Source organism: Propithecus coquereli, unplaced genomic scaffold (genome assembly GCF_000956105.1).
Source record: "Propithecus coquereli isolate 6110/MARCELLA unplaced genomic scaffold, Pcoq_1.0 Scaffold71, whole genome shotgun sequence".
NCBI lineage: Eukaryota > Metazoa > Chordata > Mammalia > Primates > Indriidae > Propithecus > Propithecus coquereli.
Window position 1 is genome coordinate 1,145,570 of NW_012153174.1, and position 18,019 is coordinate 1,163,588.

At 40.7% G+C, this 18,019-nt stretch overlaps 1 protein-coding gene across 1 annotated transcript in view; it reads right to left on the minus strand.

Moving 5' to 3' along the window:
* Positions 1–16,881, minus strand: part of CHD7 (chromodomain helicase DNA binding protein 7) — a 125,899-nt gene extending 109,018 nt beyond the window's left edge. The window contains exon 1 of the mRNA XM_012661454.1: positions 15,045–16,881. Within this exon, the coding sequence (XP_012516908.1) occupies positions 15,045–16,709 (1,665 nt within the window). The 5' untranslated portion in view covers positions 16,710–16,881. The remainder of the gene's footprint in view (positions 1–15,044) is intronic.
* Between the last annotated feature and the right edge of the window lie 1,138 nt (positions 16,882–18,019).

Sequence of the window (18,019 nt, forward strand, 5' to 3'; positions counted from 1 at the left end):
TGCAGATACACATATTTTTAATGCACTTATTCAAACTCAAAAATAAAGTCATAATTTTTTTTTTTTTTTTTGAGACAGGGTCTCAGTCTGTTGCGCAGGCTGGAGTGCAGGGTGGCGTGATCAAAGCTCACTGTAACCTTGAATTCCCTGAGCTCAAGTGATCCTCCCAGCTCAATCTCCCAAGTACCTAGAACTACAGGCACACGCCACCATGCCTGCCTAATTTATTTTTGTTAAACATAGGGTCTCACTATGTTGCTAAGACTGGTAGATTTTTTAAAAATTTTAAAAAAATTTTTTTAGGGAACAAAAAAGTTTGAAGACTACTCAATCCATCAATTATAACTCTAGAATTGCATTGTCCAATATAGTAGTCACTAGCTAAATGTGGCTATTTAAGTTTAAATTGGTTAAAATTAAGTAAAATTTAAAATTCAGGTTCTCAGTCACACCAGCCCCATTTTCAAGTGCTTGGTAACCACAAGTAGCTACGGGCTACCTACTGGACACCACAGAAAACACTTCCATCATCTCAGAAAATTCCACTGAACAGAACTGCTCTGGAATCTTGATTTAATAAAGAAAGGGCTGAATTTCTTCCCATGAAAAAGCCTGGATTTACCTACAGTCATTTTTATGGCCTTAATACCAGCAGAAGGTGGGAAATTTCCATTCAGGTGACAACAAATGTTAGAGACTCAATTTTCATAATTGAATCTTCACCCTACAATCAGTCTTCTTATCTGGTTTCCAAATAGGCCTCTTCTCTCCAGCAATCAGATATAAAAGTAGTACTTTAGATTTTTTTTTTTAATTGAGATTCACAAGGCATAAAATTAAGCATTTTAAGTGAATATTGCAGGGGTATTTAATATATTCACAATAATTTAGACTCTTAATGACCTAAAAAATTTGTCACATTATTTTCTATTGAGGTCCTATCTATGACCTAATTGATAAACCAAAAATCTAGGGGATATTATCTAAGATATGCAGTGCACTCACCTCAGGCATTTTAAACGTTTATTTTTAAAGAGATGGGGTCTCACTATGTTGCCCAGGCTAGAGAGTACTGGATAGTCACAGACACAATCATAGCATACTACAGCCTCCTCCAAATCCTGGGCTCAAGCAATCCTCCTGCCTTAGCCTCCCAAGTAGCTGGGACTACCTATTGTAGTGGCTTTAAATGTTTTATGTGAAGTATTTGCAACCAGGACTTCTTTAGGATTAATAACCTTCTAGAATATCATGTATACCTTAAAACAAGAAGCTCTATTCACATTACTTAAAATATTATATTAACAGTATGCTGTGTTTAGCAATTGGCTAATGCACAGCAAAGATTTATTTGAAAAATAACAAAGTGAGTTGTGCCAGTGTTACCATGTATGGATTGCTATATCCTATAACTACTTAGAAAGGCCAAAAAACATGAAAGCACCCATGGTTTTAGGGCCACCTAGTAAGAGGTGAGAGAGAATAGATGTAGAAACAAAGTTTACACTGATTACATACACACAACAAAAAACTCTCTTTTCTAGTTTTAGTTGTGCTCTCTACATCTTATTTTCTGGTACTCAGATAATTCATCTTGTTTGGTGATACCTGAGTGGTCCTACACAGAAGTCACTAGCCACATGTGGTTATTTAAATTAAAATTAATAAAATTTTTTAAAAATTAAAATTTTAGCTTCTCAGTCTGACTAGCCCCATTTCATGGGCTTAATACCTGTATGTGGCTAGTGGCTACCATACTGGACACAGACAACACAGAACATTTTCATCATGACAGAAAGTTCGCAGACAGTGCTAGGTTATGCATTTTCTACAAACATTCACTACTAGCATGATATCGAAGTACATAGTAAGCTTTCTTTAAAAACGAACTTGGAAGCACTAGATACTTTCTGACAAATTTCAGTATACAGTTAAGTGTATTTAAAAGGTTTTTCTTTTCCTATCCATTGAATTCAATGAAAGTATATGACAGCCTGGATTGCAACCACTCTATAGTATTTCTATGATATGAAGGATTTCATTCAATACACAGGTTGTGTACAGATTGCAGTTCAATAAAATACATACAAACATTACGCATATTTAGTAAACACATTATATCTGATGGACATTAGATATTAAACAATTCCATTTACTTTTTTCCAATCTCATTTTTCTTTATCAATATTTTTATAAAAACCAAAAATATGTAAAAATATTCCTGAAAAGATTTTAAAACTGTAGTATATAAAGTTTGAAGATGATAAACAAAAGAGTCTTTTCCCTTATATTTAAATTGGAGCAAAGATATAACTGCACTCTTTCCTAAAGAGAAAAACTAACATAAATCTCTTCTAGCTCTAAATAGTAAACCTGAAAAAGTGGCAATGGTGCTATTCTGCCTTCAAATCAGGATAAGTGAAACCCTGGAAAATCCTGAAGAGTGCCTAAGGGACAGGGATACCTTAAGGTGACATTTCCTGTTTCCTACCAAATTCATCTATTTTATCAATCAAATGGCTTTTATGGATAAAAATTGTCTTAAGAAATGTAAACCTTAACTTATTCAAAAAATGTGAATCATCATCTTGGCCTTTTTTTTTTAATTTAGCTAAATTAAACCGCAACCATTCTTTTTTATTTTCTTTTGTGTCTGTCACACTTTAAAACACATGAAGTTACTTTTTAAGAAAAAAAAATAGATTAGGATAAAGAAACATTAAAAAGATCTTAAGTGGTAACAGCTTTTACAAATCAACTAAGTTCACAACTGTGCCTTCAGTGCCACTCAAAAGGAAGCCAATCAGTAAACATAATATCATTTCAGGGTTTTGGAGAGCACACCATGAAAATACAAGAAGGTTTTCGTAACAACAAAGGAGTGAAGTGGATCACTGGATTTAAGGTGAACATCTGTAAGTTTAAATTTATACTTACCAAAAACTTAGTACTACTGAACTACATATAGACCTATATATAGACACATATATAGTTCAGTGGGTTAACCTCTTGGATGCTGGAGGGAATATCAGCTAACTTCTCTAACAATATAAAACATGATGTCAACCTGCCATTTGAAGTTCCTGAAAACTAAGTGATGGTTTTCACTTTGGTTGAAATTAGGAAGACATTAAACACTTAGAAAGCAGCTGATATTTTATACACAGTACCCCATTTCCTAGAGATTCAACTGAAAATACAGTAGGGTGACAGTGATTTTTGCCCTCCCAAATAAAAACATTATGAATTTTTGTTTGCCTTATAGAGAATCTGATAAATTGATTTTAAGACATTGACAGATAATGTCCTATTTTACAAAATAAGGGAGAGTCTTTCTACTTTAAGGTGAAAAGTAAAAAGTGGAAAAAGAAAGCATTCTAAGAGCTCATATTGACAACCACTGTAACAAATTTAACATTTACTAGGCACTTACTGCGTGCCACATGCTGTGCTAAAAACTTTGCGGCCATCATCTCATTTAAAATTCTCATAATGATCCTGTGCAACTGATACAATTACTGTGTCAGGAAACTAAGGTTTAGGGAAGTTAAGTAAATATTCAAGATGACTTGGCCAGGCATGGTGGCTCATGCCTGTAATCCTAGCACTCTGGGAGGGCGAGGTGGGAGGATCACTTGAGTTCAGGAGTTCGAGACCAGCCTGAGCAAGAATGAGACTCTGTCTATACTTAAAAAAAAAAAATAGAAAAAGTTAGCCGGGCGTGGTGGCTCATGCCCATCGTCCCAGCTCCTTGGGAGGCTGAGGCAGGAAGATTGCTTGAGCCCAGGAGTTTTAGGTTGCTATGAGCTAGGCTGATGCCACAGCACTCTCTAGCCTGGGCAACTGAGCAAGACTCTGTCTCAAAAAAAAAACAAAACGAACAAACAAACAAAACCTCAAGATGACTTAACAGAAAATTGGAAAAGCCACATTCCCAATGGAGTTCTAACTGCATATGAAGCTCATGGGCTTCACGGCTCTGAGCTCCTGCCTCCCAAGCACCTGAGCCAGCAGTGAGGGCAGAGTCCTGGCAGCAGCACCCAGTGCGTGACCACTAGACAGTACAGCACAGGTGTGAGATGCTTAAAAAAATGAACGATATTAAAAGAAAGAAGTAAACTGACAACTCTTCCTATTTATTCCTGGAATTAAATTTATACTTAATATGCAATACCATTCTAGCATCTAACTCAGCCAGTCTTCAATGTGGGAAACTTACTAAAACCAAGCTTATGATTTGGCTAATTTTTGTTCCATGAATGGCTAGTCTCTTACTGTTTGTTGGTTGCTTTTTTTTCCCCCCTTCACCAATGATACCCTAGCTTAGAGACCTTATTTATATGCAAATATTTGTTTTTAACTTTCTTGCAAAAACTGAAGCTATAAGCTGTAAGCTTGAATGTAAGGACAGATCGTTTCAAAATTAGACTCGGAAATATTTCCTTCCTTGAGACAGGTCTTCCACCATTGTTTCTAAGTAACAGAGATACCTTGTTGAATCAGAGGTGAAATGAGGCAAGACACTGAGCACAGGACCTGCAGCAGCACCTTATCCCACTGTGAAAATGACTGTACTCCCTTAATATGTCCCATTGTTTGGATAATATATTTAAGATGAAAAGGGAAAACATTCAAAGAAACAGCTGATAACAAATGAAATATTACTTAGCACCTTACTAAATCAAACGTTTTCCCAAAGGACTCTGACTTATCTCCTTTAATTCAAGGAATGCCGCCATGCATTTCAACAGCTCCCCTTCATGGAAATGTCTTTGCAATACCAGAGCACCCAAAAATAGTTACCTTAGTAATGGGCCAATTTAAAGAAAAGTCAGCAAATCCTACTTATTTATTTCCCCAGTTCCATTTCTCCCTGTGGTTACTTACAGATTATCTATAGATCTACAACCGTAACTGCAAAGAACAAAGAGTAACATCAAGTTGTCAAGATTAAAGTAAATTCTCCAAGTTAGTTCCCCACTGTCCACTTCTGGTAGGCTCCAAAGTAATTAGCTAAAGTTTGGTATCTCTTCACACTGACAGATATTTAGACGTGCTTTTAAAATTAACCGTGAAAACAAACACATCATAACTCTAAATAATCCCACAATCTTCTATGATAATTTTTTAAGTTGAAGAGCATGTTCAGGTTATAAGAATCTATCAAGAAACATGATCTAAAAATTAAACTTTAATTTCAAATATTCCTACATTCAATAAAAATTCTGTCTATACACTGCTCCTTCATTAAAAAGCACATTCAGATATGTAACTCCAAATTTTAAAAGTTTCAGGAAAAGGATGATCTAAAGTTTCTTGCCCATCTGCTAGCAGGAAAATGCACTCTGCAGCCTTCTAACGCCCCTAAACTGAGCAGCTACTGGCAACAGGCCAGAAGACTTCACAGCCCACCAAACAGGTGAGAGCGGGAGTCCTACGCTAATGTTGCAAACCCACTCTAGCCAGCCTGTGAAGAGACAGGAAGGGCACGAGTTAGGACACCCGCGATTTGAGAAATGCCCCCCCCAACCCTCCGCCCGGCCAAGGTGTCCTGGCATTATTACCTGAACATCCTCAATTTTCTCCAACTCTTTGTGCCCACGTTCAAAACAAACAAAAACCAAAAAAGCTCTTGGGTTTAATAACTCGTGTTTACACCTTAAATCAATTGTTTTTGCTTTCACAAAGTTAGGGTTAAAGTCTAGGAATTCTCCTGAAACTTATGGTACAGAATTATTTAGCATTAAATTAAACACAGAAGGCAGTGGGGGAGAACAGGTCAAATACACCTTAAAGCAGATCAGAAATATTATAGTCTTTATTAAGGAGCATCAAAAAGTCATGTTTTCTTCAAATAGCTGGGTGAGTGATGATTTTGACGCAATCTTTAAAATAAGAGGTAAGTAAACACCTTTCAGTCTTACCCGGGCCATCACTCTCATTGTCCTGGAAATTGTCCACAAAAAAAAGCAAGCAAGGTGATGAATGTTCCTATATCTCTCTGTTGACTTTTTAAACGGTGCCAATTTCTTGGTATTATGCCAATTTCCTTTAAATTCTCCACTGCTACCATCCCTAGTGCCATACCCTATCTCTAGAAGGTTCTCCTATATTTTTTTACACTAAGTGAAGAAAAAAACAAAACAAAATAAAACCTCACTCCCTGTGACACACTGTTACCCACTGAAGTCTTCTAAGGCAAAAGCACAAATACAAGTTTGCTACTGACTCCCTTCACTGATAAAAGAGCTGAATTCAGCAACAAAGGAAAAACACAGGCCATCTCTCTGTGGTTACTTAGGGATTATCTATAGATTTACAGCTGTAACTATGGAGAATGGAGAATAACATTAAGATGCCAAGACTAAGGTAAATCTTCCAGGTTAATTCTAGCAATGCTTTTCCCCTAATTGTCTCCTAACCCACCCCCCAATTCTCCCTTCCAATCCAACTATTGCTTTGCGGTGCCAGAGGCTGCCTTTCCAAAAGACTGATAAAATAAAAAGAAAAAAGCGGCAGAGAATAAAAAAGTGAAAAAAAAAAAAGTATGGGGGTGTGTGTGTACGCATAACAATACAAATGAAGGCTTTCTCCCTTACCCTTGCAGAACCAACAAGCAGTTCTATTAGAGACAGAGAGAGATTGTGCCAGACAAGGTGTGGGAGGAATTAATCATCAAAAGTATACAGGCCGGCATGGTGGCTCATGCCTGTAATCCTAGCCTGGGAGGACAAGGTGTGGGGCTCAGGAATTACACACCAACCTGAGAAAGAGCAAAACCCCATCTCTACAAAAAAATACAAAAATTAGCCAGGCGTGGTGGTGCGCGTCTGGAGTCCCAGCTACTCTGGGAGGCTGAGGCAGGAGGATCACTTGAGCTCAGGAGTTTGAGGTTGCAGTGAGCTCTGATGATGCCACTGCACTCTAACCAAGGTGACAGAGAGAGACTCTGTTACCACAAAAAAAAAAAAAAAAAAAAGTATCCAAACACCACTCGAAACTAAACTCTTGAAAATGGCTATAATCTATCTTTCAGAGAAACACTATTTTTTTCTAGGGCCAGACACCATGTAGATAGCCTTCTTTGAAATCCAAGCAAGTGAAATCTCACTTCGATAATCTATCTTTTCATAAACTGATACTGATATCCTAATACACACACACCCCACCCCAATACTGCATGTACTGATACCTAAAAAATGCTACCACTTCCCTAACCTTACAATGAAGATAGGTAACCCCTGTCTTGGAGGTAACTGTCATAATTAGACTAACAGTTTTAAATTTATTTCTACATGTGTAAATTTATTTATACTTTGACTTGTTTTTAAAAAGAATTTGATACCACTGATAGGAAAAAGTCTAGTATTGTGCTATTCAACAAGGCAGCCACCAGCCGCATGTAGCCACTGAACACCTGAAATATAGCTCATCTGAACTGTATACAATACAGACCAGGTTTCAAATAGTATCTCAGTAACTTTTTATACTGGTTACATGTTGAAATAATATCTTGGATATATGGGTTGAAATATATATTACTAAAATTAGTGTCAGTTTTTTTTTTAAATGTGCCTATTAGAAAACCTAAAGTAACATGAATGGCTTGCATTTGCAGCTTCCTTTATATAACTGGACAGTACTGGTCTAGAACATAAATACACAAAGAAATTACGGCCAGAATATTGTACTTAAATGACAAAATTCCCTTACCATCTCAGTGAAGACCTTTGTCCCCTCCCTGCTGTCTACCATACCACCAGTCTCTTTCCTTAACACAGTGCTTGGCACATAACAGGCACTAAATATTTTTTAAATGTAGTTGAAAAGAGGCAACTAAGATAACAAGATGAAAATGCAGTATATAAAAGTGGCTTCTGAAAAGTTAAGAAAATCAATTGGCTACTTAGAACACCCAGCAGAGGCCTAGTATCTAGGCTTTGAAAGTAAACTAAAAAGCTAAATTCTTATTACCTACGATATTTTTGATAGTCACAAAAAACAATACTCTTTTACAAAATAAAAGCCAGCTAAGAGGCAAGGCTATCATGCAGCCATTCACACTTTCAGACTACAAGCTAAAAGGACAGTTGGAGTACAATTTTTCCTCTGCTTTAAATTAACTCTACACTTGATATTTTCTACTTTAACCCACCGAAATTCTGACCTCTGGGATAAATCAGTTATGTTCAGCAAAATGCAGAGAGATTACTCATGAAACTGTAGTATACATTATACAAATTGAGGCAGTCAGAGAAATAACAACGGGCTGCTGACAGCAACCTACTGACCAGGAAAACAGAGAGCGGTAAAGCCTGGATGGTTTGCTTTAACCAAAGGTGTCATAAAGAAATAACTAGCAGGCCACCAGCAAGTGGTAAGAGCAGTGATGTCTTCTGCCTTCCCCCTGCGAGCCCCAGGAAGGGCAGCCCGCTCTGATGAGGTTGAACCTGGGTGCCTGTTTTCTGAAGGTGGGTACACTTGGCAAAGACCCTGCATACCACTTAGGTAAAAGCTGGTTTTTCTTTAAAGGTATTTTGTTTCCCCACCTTCCCCAGACAATCTTTAGGAATCTGAAAGTTTAATGTTAAAGAGACTATTGGTAGGATACATCCACTCTCCATTAAAAAGGCATTTTTTCTATTTCTGATCACAACTTGCATACATGATGCTTTAGATACATGGCAATGTTTTCCCATAAATTTACTTAGTAGTTGCCAATTACTCTGCCTGTGTCTGGAATTCTGTATTTATTGAGTGAACTGAGCAAAATTCAGTACTTGAGATTTACCAGGAAAAGGTTTTCCCAGATATTTTAAAGATATTCATAAGACGTCATGGAAACATAAAAAATTGAAAATATTGCCACCTCTAGAGGTTTTTTTTTAATCTCGTAGGGTAAAATGAGAACACAGGGTAATTATTACTTACTGCCTCAACCTTAGTGGCCCTCTAAAATTTTTTTCTACTTCTGTTCTCTTTCGTAATTGACTGCATTTCAGAACCAAACTGATGAAAAGGGCACAAATGCATCCAAAGGAGACTTATTCTAAGGACCCAATGTTGAAGATCCTAAAAATTCCACCAGAACTTTCCATTTGAGAGCACAATCCATGAACTGGGACACGTATGTGGACTACACAGTGTAAGTTATTCAGAAACTCAGGGACTTGCCTATAATCTGAAGGACAACCCACTTAACCAGTCTTCGTTTAGATAAGCTCTTCAAATGAACAAAATGTTGTTCTGTGTTTTCTTTCTAGGTTGTTCACATCCATGTCCACAGTGCACGGATAAATGGCTGCATTCCTAGTCCCACCCCCTCTCCACACTCTTCTTATGGTGCCAAAAACCTCCTAGTGCACTCCAGGGACACAGACCCAGGACCGTGCCGCTTACTCTCTCCCACGCCTCAGCCCCTACGTTCCAGTAATACTAGGGACACGCAAGGCTTATGGAGTTGTCCCATCTTTGCATTCATTGTTTCCTAAGCCTTAAACTCTTTTCCCTTTCCCATCCTTCTCTCAACTCAGACTGATCCTTCACATCTCAGCAAAGACATCACTTACCCCAGAAAGCCTTACAGGCTTTCCCACCCAAAGACTGGGTCACCCAGTGCTGCTCTCTACAGTGCGCTTCCCATGGCATATCCTCCCCCGCACCTCCTTGCCCCCACATAGCAAGATCACTCCCTCTCTCGAAGAGGAGCACAAAGCTCAATATTTGATAAAAAATTTCCCTGAAACCAAGGCAATCAAGTCAAACAACTATGACAATGTTTAACAAGAAAATTTGTAACATTATTTTTAAAACTTTACAACAGGCATTTCAAACACTTGCTAGATGATAATGCATCATTTTTGAGTCTCCACTATGTTTAGTACTTAAATACTTTGGGAGGCTGAGGCAGGAGGATTACTTGAGGCCAAGAGTTCAAGACCAGCCTGAGCAACACAGCAAGACTCTATCTCTACAAAAAAAACAAAAACTAGCTGGGCATGGTGGTGCATGCCTGTAGTCCCCACTACTGGGGAGGCTGAGGGAGGAGGATCCCTTGAGCCCAGCAGTTGAAGGTTACAGTGAGGTCACACCACTGTACTCCAGCCTGAGCAAAAGAGTGAGAACCTGTTTCTTAACCACTCGCCCTTCCAAAAAGTTATTTATCTCACTATGCCTCTAATCAGCAAGGTATATGAACCCCACTTCAGTGATAATGAGGCTAAATAACCTACCCAATGTCAAGGGCTTATAATCATTTAGTGGTGCTTCTATTCAAAAATTCAGACTCCAACTCCTGCTCTCTTTCCCTCACATCAGTGGTTCTAATAGTGTGGGTCAGGGTTCCTGGAGGGTCTATGAGGTCAGAACTAGTTTTCCGTGATATTGAGATGTTATTTGCCTTTTCACTCTCATTTTCCCTAAATGGACAGTAGACTTTTCTGGAGGCTTATGACTTGCACAGACTGTATTCAGAAGCAGATGTGAGAATCAACATTTGAGAAAACGTAAAACAATGCAACTAATTTTTGTTTCGGGAAAGTTATTTTTCATTTAAAAAGTGCTGTTTATGTTAACACGTAATGGCTTATTATTTTAAAATAATTAACAAGTCAATACTTTAAACTTTCCTCAGTTTTAATTTCTCAGACAGTAAATATCAATACTTGCAACCCACATCAAACAAGCTCTTTGGAGTCCCCTAATCACTTTTAGGGGTCTGAGATGAAAGGTTTGAGAACCACTGTTCTATCAGCCACTGAAAAAGAAATATAAGCTAGGGTTTTTCCTTTCCCTGTAATTATCAAATAATCAAAATCCTAGAGCTTCTACTAAAGAATATTTCCATATACCAAAATGTATAATTTTGCACATTTTGATCTGATGAACTTTGGCCTTTTTGTTATATTTTCCTTCGTTGACTTTACAATATAAAACTAAACTTATCTTTAAAGATATTTAATTGTGTTATATAATTTAGAAAATGTCCAATCAGAACCCATGAAGCACTTAAAGAGTACCACTTCTATTTCCAAAAATGAAGAACTCAAGAAGACAAGAGTTGACAAGCCTATCTGAAAGTGGTAACTCAGTTAGCAAATTATTTGGATATTTCACCTTAATCTGATAGCTTCCCTGCTATCCAGCATGGTTCTGAATCACCATTCTATCACATATGAAATACAAAATAACTTTAGTAGTTCTAAAATAATTAGATAGATCAATTTGCTAGGGTAAAATGTCAATCATGCAGAGGGAGAGAGATTTTAAAGATATGTGATAGAACTTTCAATAACCCCCATCATTATCTTTCTGGCAACACAGACTAAAAGGGTGGTATGGTAATATTTGCACAAATCAAATTTAGTATTTCATAAATAAGGCTATATTTCATAATATTTAAGTTGTTCCTTAAAAAATAAAATTCATTTTACATTGTGTCTACACAGGAAATGACATTAATTATAAAACAAGGTATGCATTTCAGGAGATCAAAAACCAAAAGCTAGAGCAGAATTAACATATATACCATGGACTAGACATTACTGTACTAATAATGGGGGATGCATTACTCCAATCTCAACACCCTTTCGGCTGGATACTATTTTTCTTGTTTTACTGATGGCTCACATAAGTCAAATCACTTGCCCAAGATCACTGGGCTAATAGCAGTAGAGCTGGGATTCAAATACCTTTCTGACTTCAAAGCCCATGTTCTTCCCAAGACTTTACGCCTCCCTAGTGTTATTTTCAAAACTGGGTGCTTCAAATCTGGAGAGGCTACAAAGTTAAACAGAAATAAGAAAGCCAATATCATGTGCAAAATAGAAAACGTAACCGTACTTACAATGAAAAGACCTCAAATGTCCTTGTCTACAGCCTTTTAAAGGTTCCGAGTTTGTCTATAATGACTCACTCGAAAAGAGGGGAACATGCTTAGAGTCTCCCAGCGTAGCCTCCAGGGCTCAGGGCCTCAAACGCCACAGATTGACATACGTCCTCCGAAATGCCCGTGAAGGCACTTTGGACTCTTAAAACTCAGGAAAGCTGGAGGAGATCAACAATTCTCATGCAGGGATCAGACTATAATCACAGGGGGTCTCCTGAAACTGTGCTCAAGATGCTGGAATGAGAAGTCTGAGAAACCACTGCTCTAAAAAGATCCCTTGTTTAGTAAGAGATTTTCCAGGGAGTAAGAAAAGAATAATTCCTGGAAACCAAGTCACATTCATTTCTGGCCTAGAAGCCACCTAGGTTCTAGGTTCGCAGGCCTCAGGGACAGTACTTTTGGTTCGTTCTGAGAAAGGGTGCTTTGCGCGGTTGATAGAAAGCAAGGCCAAGCAGCTGGGCCGGATCTCTACCCTCTGGGCCGGGCTGGGCTGGGCCGGGCCAGGCCGGGGCGCTCCCCGCACCTGCGCAGACAACCTGTCTCCCCAGCCCTTTCCCACCGTCTTCTGTGAGCCAGGATGGTGGGACCGTAGGTCCCAGAATCCCTCTCACGAGGAGAACGGAAGCGCCTTCTCTCCTGGGTGGTGCACGTCTGGCCACTTGCGCTCCATGCCTTCTACTGATTTCGGGGCTCTCCTGAGAATCACCAAGTATGCCTGACCACTGAGGGCAGCTTCCTCGAAACACCCTTTGTCCTGCATCCCAGGAGGCCTTCCTGACCACTCCCCCAGCCCAGCCGAGGCTGAAGCTTCTATACTAAATGCCTCTCTGCTGAGATGCCCCAGGGGCTTTGTTTCCCCAACCAAACCCTTTCACTTTCACATAACTTCAATCCCTTCTGCTCCCACTACCTGATCCCTGGTACAAACTGTTCTTGTGGGCCTGGACAACAGCTTTGCACTTCTCATCTTTGCTTCCACATCTATCCTGTGGACTGTCTGATCAATATCACTGGCTCCCCATTTAAGTCCAAATTTCTTAAAACAGAATACAAGAGCCCAACAATCTGGCCCTGACTGATACTTTACAACTTGAAGCTCCTGTTTCCCATGCCTATTTCCTGCAGCAAGCTCGACTTGCCAAGCCCATATTTAGCAAACCATCACCCAACCTGAAATGTCTTCATGGGTTCACTTTCCCTAGGTAAGTCCTAGCCAAATTCCAAGCACCCTCACCTGCTGGTATTTCCTCTCCGGACACTTGTCACATAATGATGCATGATCTTTTACTGTTTTATATTTTCACATACAGGTCTTGTTTCCCCAAATTGATTATAAATTCATCAAAACAAACACTATGCCTTACAACTCTAAAATCACGTATGGTGTCCTCCAAAAAGAGTTGCACTCCTAGTGGATGATCAATATGTATTTCTGAGTAACACTCAGAAGAATAGTGTGTACACATGGATATTAATTTCTTTTATAGACCTAGGGCAAAAGCACCAATGTATAATAAAAAGATATGTTTGTGAATATTTGAGCTTAAAAATTAAATCTGGACTGGGCAAGGTGTCTGATGCCTGTAATCTGAGCACTCTGGGAGGTCAAGGTGGGCGGATTGCTTGAGGTCAGGAGTTCAAGACCAGCCAGAGCAAGAGTGAGACCCCATCTCTACAAAAAATAGAAAAATTAGCCAGGCGTGGTGGTGCACGCCTGTAGTCCCAGCTACCCAGCAGGCTGAAGCAGGAAGATCACTTGAGCCCAGGAGTTTGAGGTTGCAGTGAGCTATGATAATACCACTGCACTCTAGCCAGGGCAACAGAGAGTCCGTCTCAAAACAAACAAAACAAACAAAACACAATCCAAACTTAAATCTGTTCTCTTATAAACTCTGAAGGATAACAAAAATCTCAGCTTACAAAAAAGGAAGATTCCTTCTTCAATGCTGGGTACCCAAATCTCTTAAGAGACCAAACATCTGTGAATTACCATTTACTATGATTTTCTACAGTTTGTAATTTAAACTTATATTAACAATCAGCAGTTGGTAAAATAAGTATTACAGAAGTACACATTTTGTAGCTTCCCAAGGAAAAAAATCATAGTATAAAAGGAGAGATGGAGGAGACTACCACAAACACATAAAACTTTGATGGAAGCCAAGTTTCAGTGTATTTCTAAAACAGGAGAGGGGAGCAATGAATGGAGAAAGAAGAAAGAGAAGGAAACAAAAACGTCTGTCTGATGAGTGTTCTGAGTCCACTGTCCATCTCCCTGCTGGCAGTAACCCAGCTCCTTGCAGGCAGGGACCCAGTCTTAGTTATCTACATATCCTTAGCACCTAGCACAATTCCTGGAAAAGGGGGATTCAAGAACTCGTGAATGAATGAATAAGTGCATAATCTAGTAAGTGAGTAAATAAAGGGAGTAATAGGAAAAAAATGAGCTCAAGCAGCCTACGGCTGCAGTCCCCAACTCTCAGGCCTTGGACCAGTACTGATGCAGTCTGGTCAGTTGCCTCTTTGGAACCAGGCCGCGCAGCAGGAGGTGAGCAGCTGGCAAGAAAGCTTCATCTGTATTTACAGCCACTCCCCATCACTTGCACCACCACCTGAGCTCCACCTCCTGTCACATCAGCGGCAGCATTAGCTTCTCCTACGAGCACAAACCCCAGTGGAAACCGTGCATGTGAGGGATCTAGGCTGCGAGCTCCTTATGTGAGTCTAATGCCTGATGATCTGAGGTGGAGCTGAGACAGTGATGCTAGTGCTGTGGAGCAGCTGCGAACACAGATTATCATTAGAAGAGAGGTTTGACTATACAGAGACCATAATTAATCAATTGCTTGCAGAATCATATCAAAATCCTATCAGTGAGTGGCAAGTGACAAAGTAATAATAATAGAAATAAAGTGGACAATAAATATAATGGGCTTGAATCATCCCGAAACCATCTCCCCTCCCCCGTTCCATGGAAAAATTGTCTTCCATGAAACCAGTCCCTGGTGCCAAAAAGGTTGGGGACCACTGACCTACAGGACAGAAATTAAGGCACTCATAATGAAGAATCTTTTTATGAAGTTTAGAGGAGGCCTCTTAGACAAGTTAACCATGTTGAATTTTACAGTGCAATGCAGGCATGCTCCGCGTCCCTTACCTGATGCACAGGCACTTTCTGCGGGGTGTTCTGGGGTGATGGGTGGAGCTGTGCCCAAGGCTGGTGATGAGGGTGTGGGGGTGAAGACTGGTGGTGCAAGCCCGGGTGGGGCTGCAGCGGAGGACAGGTTGGCAACTGCTGAAAAGACGGCTGCTGACCAGGATGTTGTTGGCCAGGTATCAGTCGTTCCTGGATTGCTTGTGGATCTGCAAGGCCAACACCAGGACAACCATTTGGTCTCATGTGCCCGGTCAACTCCCTCGGTGCTGAGGACATGCCCATAAACGGACGAGACTGCTGCATGTTTCTAGGGCCCATATTCCTCTGTCCGATTCCCATGGCACCAGGGGGCTGGTGAGACGGCTGAGGGTGGGGCATATTTGGATAACTGCCAACTTCCATTGGTATCCCAGCACTTCCGGGCCTGACTTGCGGAGGAGGAGTGCCTGCTGGATTACTCATTGCTTTCATGGGTGACATGGGAGGTGGAGAGGCATAAGTTCCCTGAGGCTGTGAAGGATGCATAGTTTGTGTGTTCATTTGGTTAAGTGAGCCACTGGGGTGGATGGGCTGCTGGTGCATTAGTCCTTGACCACTGTTTGATGGGAATCCTACAGCATTGGGGTATCTTGGTACGGACTGATTCATTGGAGTATTATTTGTAAGGCCTAAATTTTGATTCATCCCTGTATTGTTAACTAATCCCTGATTTAGGTTACTGTAAGGATATCGAGAATACTGCCCTGAGTTGTTTATAGTAGGAGAGGGGACTGTCTGGCTCCGAGAACTAAAGTTAAGGGTTTGTGGCCTAACAGCCCCTTGTTGAGGAGGATTCGGGGAGAATCTGGGACTGTGGGCAACGGATTCTCCATGGAGAGCAGTAGGGGGGTGGTGATGGAACTGCTGCACCGAGTGACGCAAGGAAGGTGCCATGCTGGGACTCTGTTGGGGCACGTGGGACAAGTGGCCGGGTCCTGAGGTGGCAATAAAAGGATTTCCCTGATTGAGGCCCTCTTGACCTTGGGAAAACTGGCTCATCCTCTGCTGTGGCTGACCATGCTGCTGCATGGAAAAATCCCCACGTGCCATATAGCTGCCCATCTGCTGCATGTGCTGAGGGTGGCCCTGTGCAGGGGGCCCCGATGGAGCCGGTTGTGGTGGCTGCGGCTGTGGCTGCTGCTGCTGGTAGGGGGCTCGTATCTGGTCTGGTACCTGAACAGCCCGGGGGCCCCACATGGAGCCACTGTCCACAAAAGACTGCCCGTGCCTTTCGTTCTGCATTCCAGGGTAGACTCCCATCTGACCGCCGCCACTGCCACCATGGGGCACCTGAGGAACGGGAGGGGTGTGATACTGCGAGTGCGGAGACGCGAGTCCGTTCCCAGGGGCATTACTCATCATTCTGTTAGGCTGATCCATCAGATGCATCTTTTGTTGTTCATACTGATTATAGTGATCGAAATGTGTCAACTTTGTTTGATTTTGATTAGTGGAAGGATGATGAAGGGATGGCTGCAAAGAGGCAAAGCCTTGGTCTATCGGCATCGGCTGACCCATGGGATTCACTGGGTTTTCAGGGTAACCACATTCGCCAAGATTTTCAAGACCTTCACTGAAAATACTCCCATCCTCGCCAAAAAGACTCATCATTCCTGGATCCGCCATCTTCTTCCAACACACGGCTCCTCCAAAGGATAGCTCGAGAGCTTGTCTGTGCTTCACTTCACTGAGGTGTTTGTCCTCAAAGCCTATAATCCTTAACTAATCTTCTTCATGTCATTCCATATTTCTTTAATTCTCCTGGACCCTGCAGTGTCAGGCAAAGTCTGGATATAAGTCCTAGAAGGGAGTGGGAGGTGGGGAGGAGGAAGGAAGAAAACAAAGAATTAGGAACAAATGATAAAAACTGCCAGTATTTTACACATTTGAATTTGGTTTCCATCAACAATACTAATCTAGCCCCCTCACTGAGCTGTATTTTATAAATCTAGTTCACTTTAAGAGAAACTCATTAGCTTCTACCAGAAGCATTATTATGATCGGTTACTTAGAAAGCAAGCAAAACACTAACCTTAACCTTAAATTAATCCATTCACTACACTTCCTAGCATTCCATTCTTGGATGGAACAGAACAAAAGAACACAACATGAAGCAGCAGCAGCTGCCACAGCAGGCAAGCAGATGTATGAATATAGCCAAGCAGCCCATCTGTTGAACTAAAGCCCTGGAAATGCTCTGGTTACCAACAGCCCGCCCTTAACCTTATTCCCCTGAGCGGTGTAATCAGATGAGCAGCAGCAGCACCAAGGACTGTGAAAAGCTCAACTTAGTTAAATTGACTAGAGGATTATACAAATACCAAAATCAGTCATTTCGTACAAATTAGATATTTACAGCCCACATACAACTATGTAACAGCAACAGAGGCATCTCACGAGAAGCATCCATAATGATGTTGAAAAGCAAGATTGAGAACAGTATAATAAATTCATAATTTCATTATGTTTAATGGCAGAAATATACAAGATTCAGAGAGAGACTAAAAGAAAAGCTTTCATTCTCCAAGAGCACCAATTTCACTCATGGCTCTGGGCCCACCACATTCCCAATCTGCACCGACGGCAAAAGCAGCCCAATCACCAGGCTCATTATTCACCCACAAGCACGCTGGGCTCTTGTGATGGACCAGGATCCCACGTGACCACTCAGAGTCACTCTAGCTGGGTGAATACTTTATAGACGATGGCTATTCTCATTAGTAGAAACAGAGAACTTCCCCCCGAAACCAGTCAAAACTGAAAATTATTTTAACAGAATAAAGTTCAAAATATCCACGCAGCCCTCACCATTGCCTTGAGACCTTTTGGGACAAGGCAGGACACAAGCAGGTAGGGAGAAAAGTGGGCAGACGCACCCATCAGCATCCTCTGTGCTTACAGCACTCACAGTATATACTATGCAATGCTCCATATTT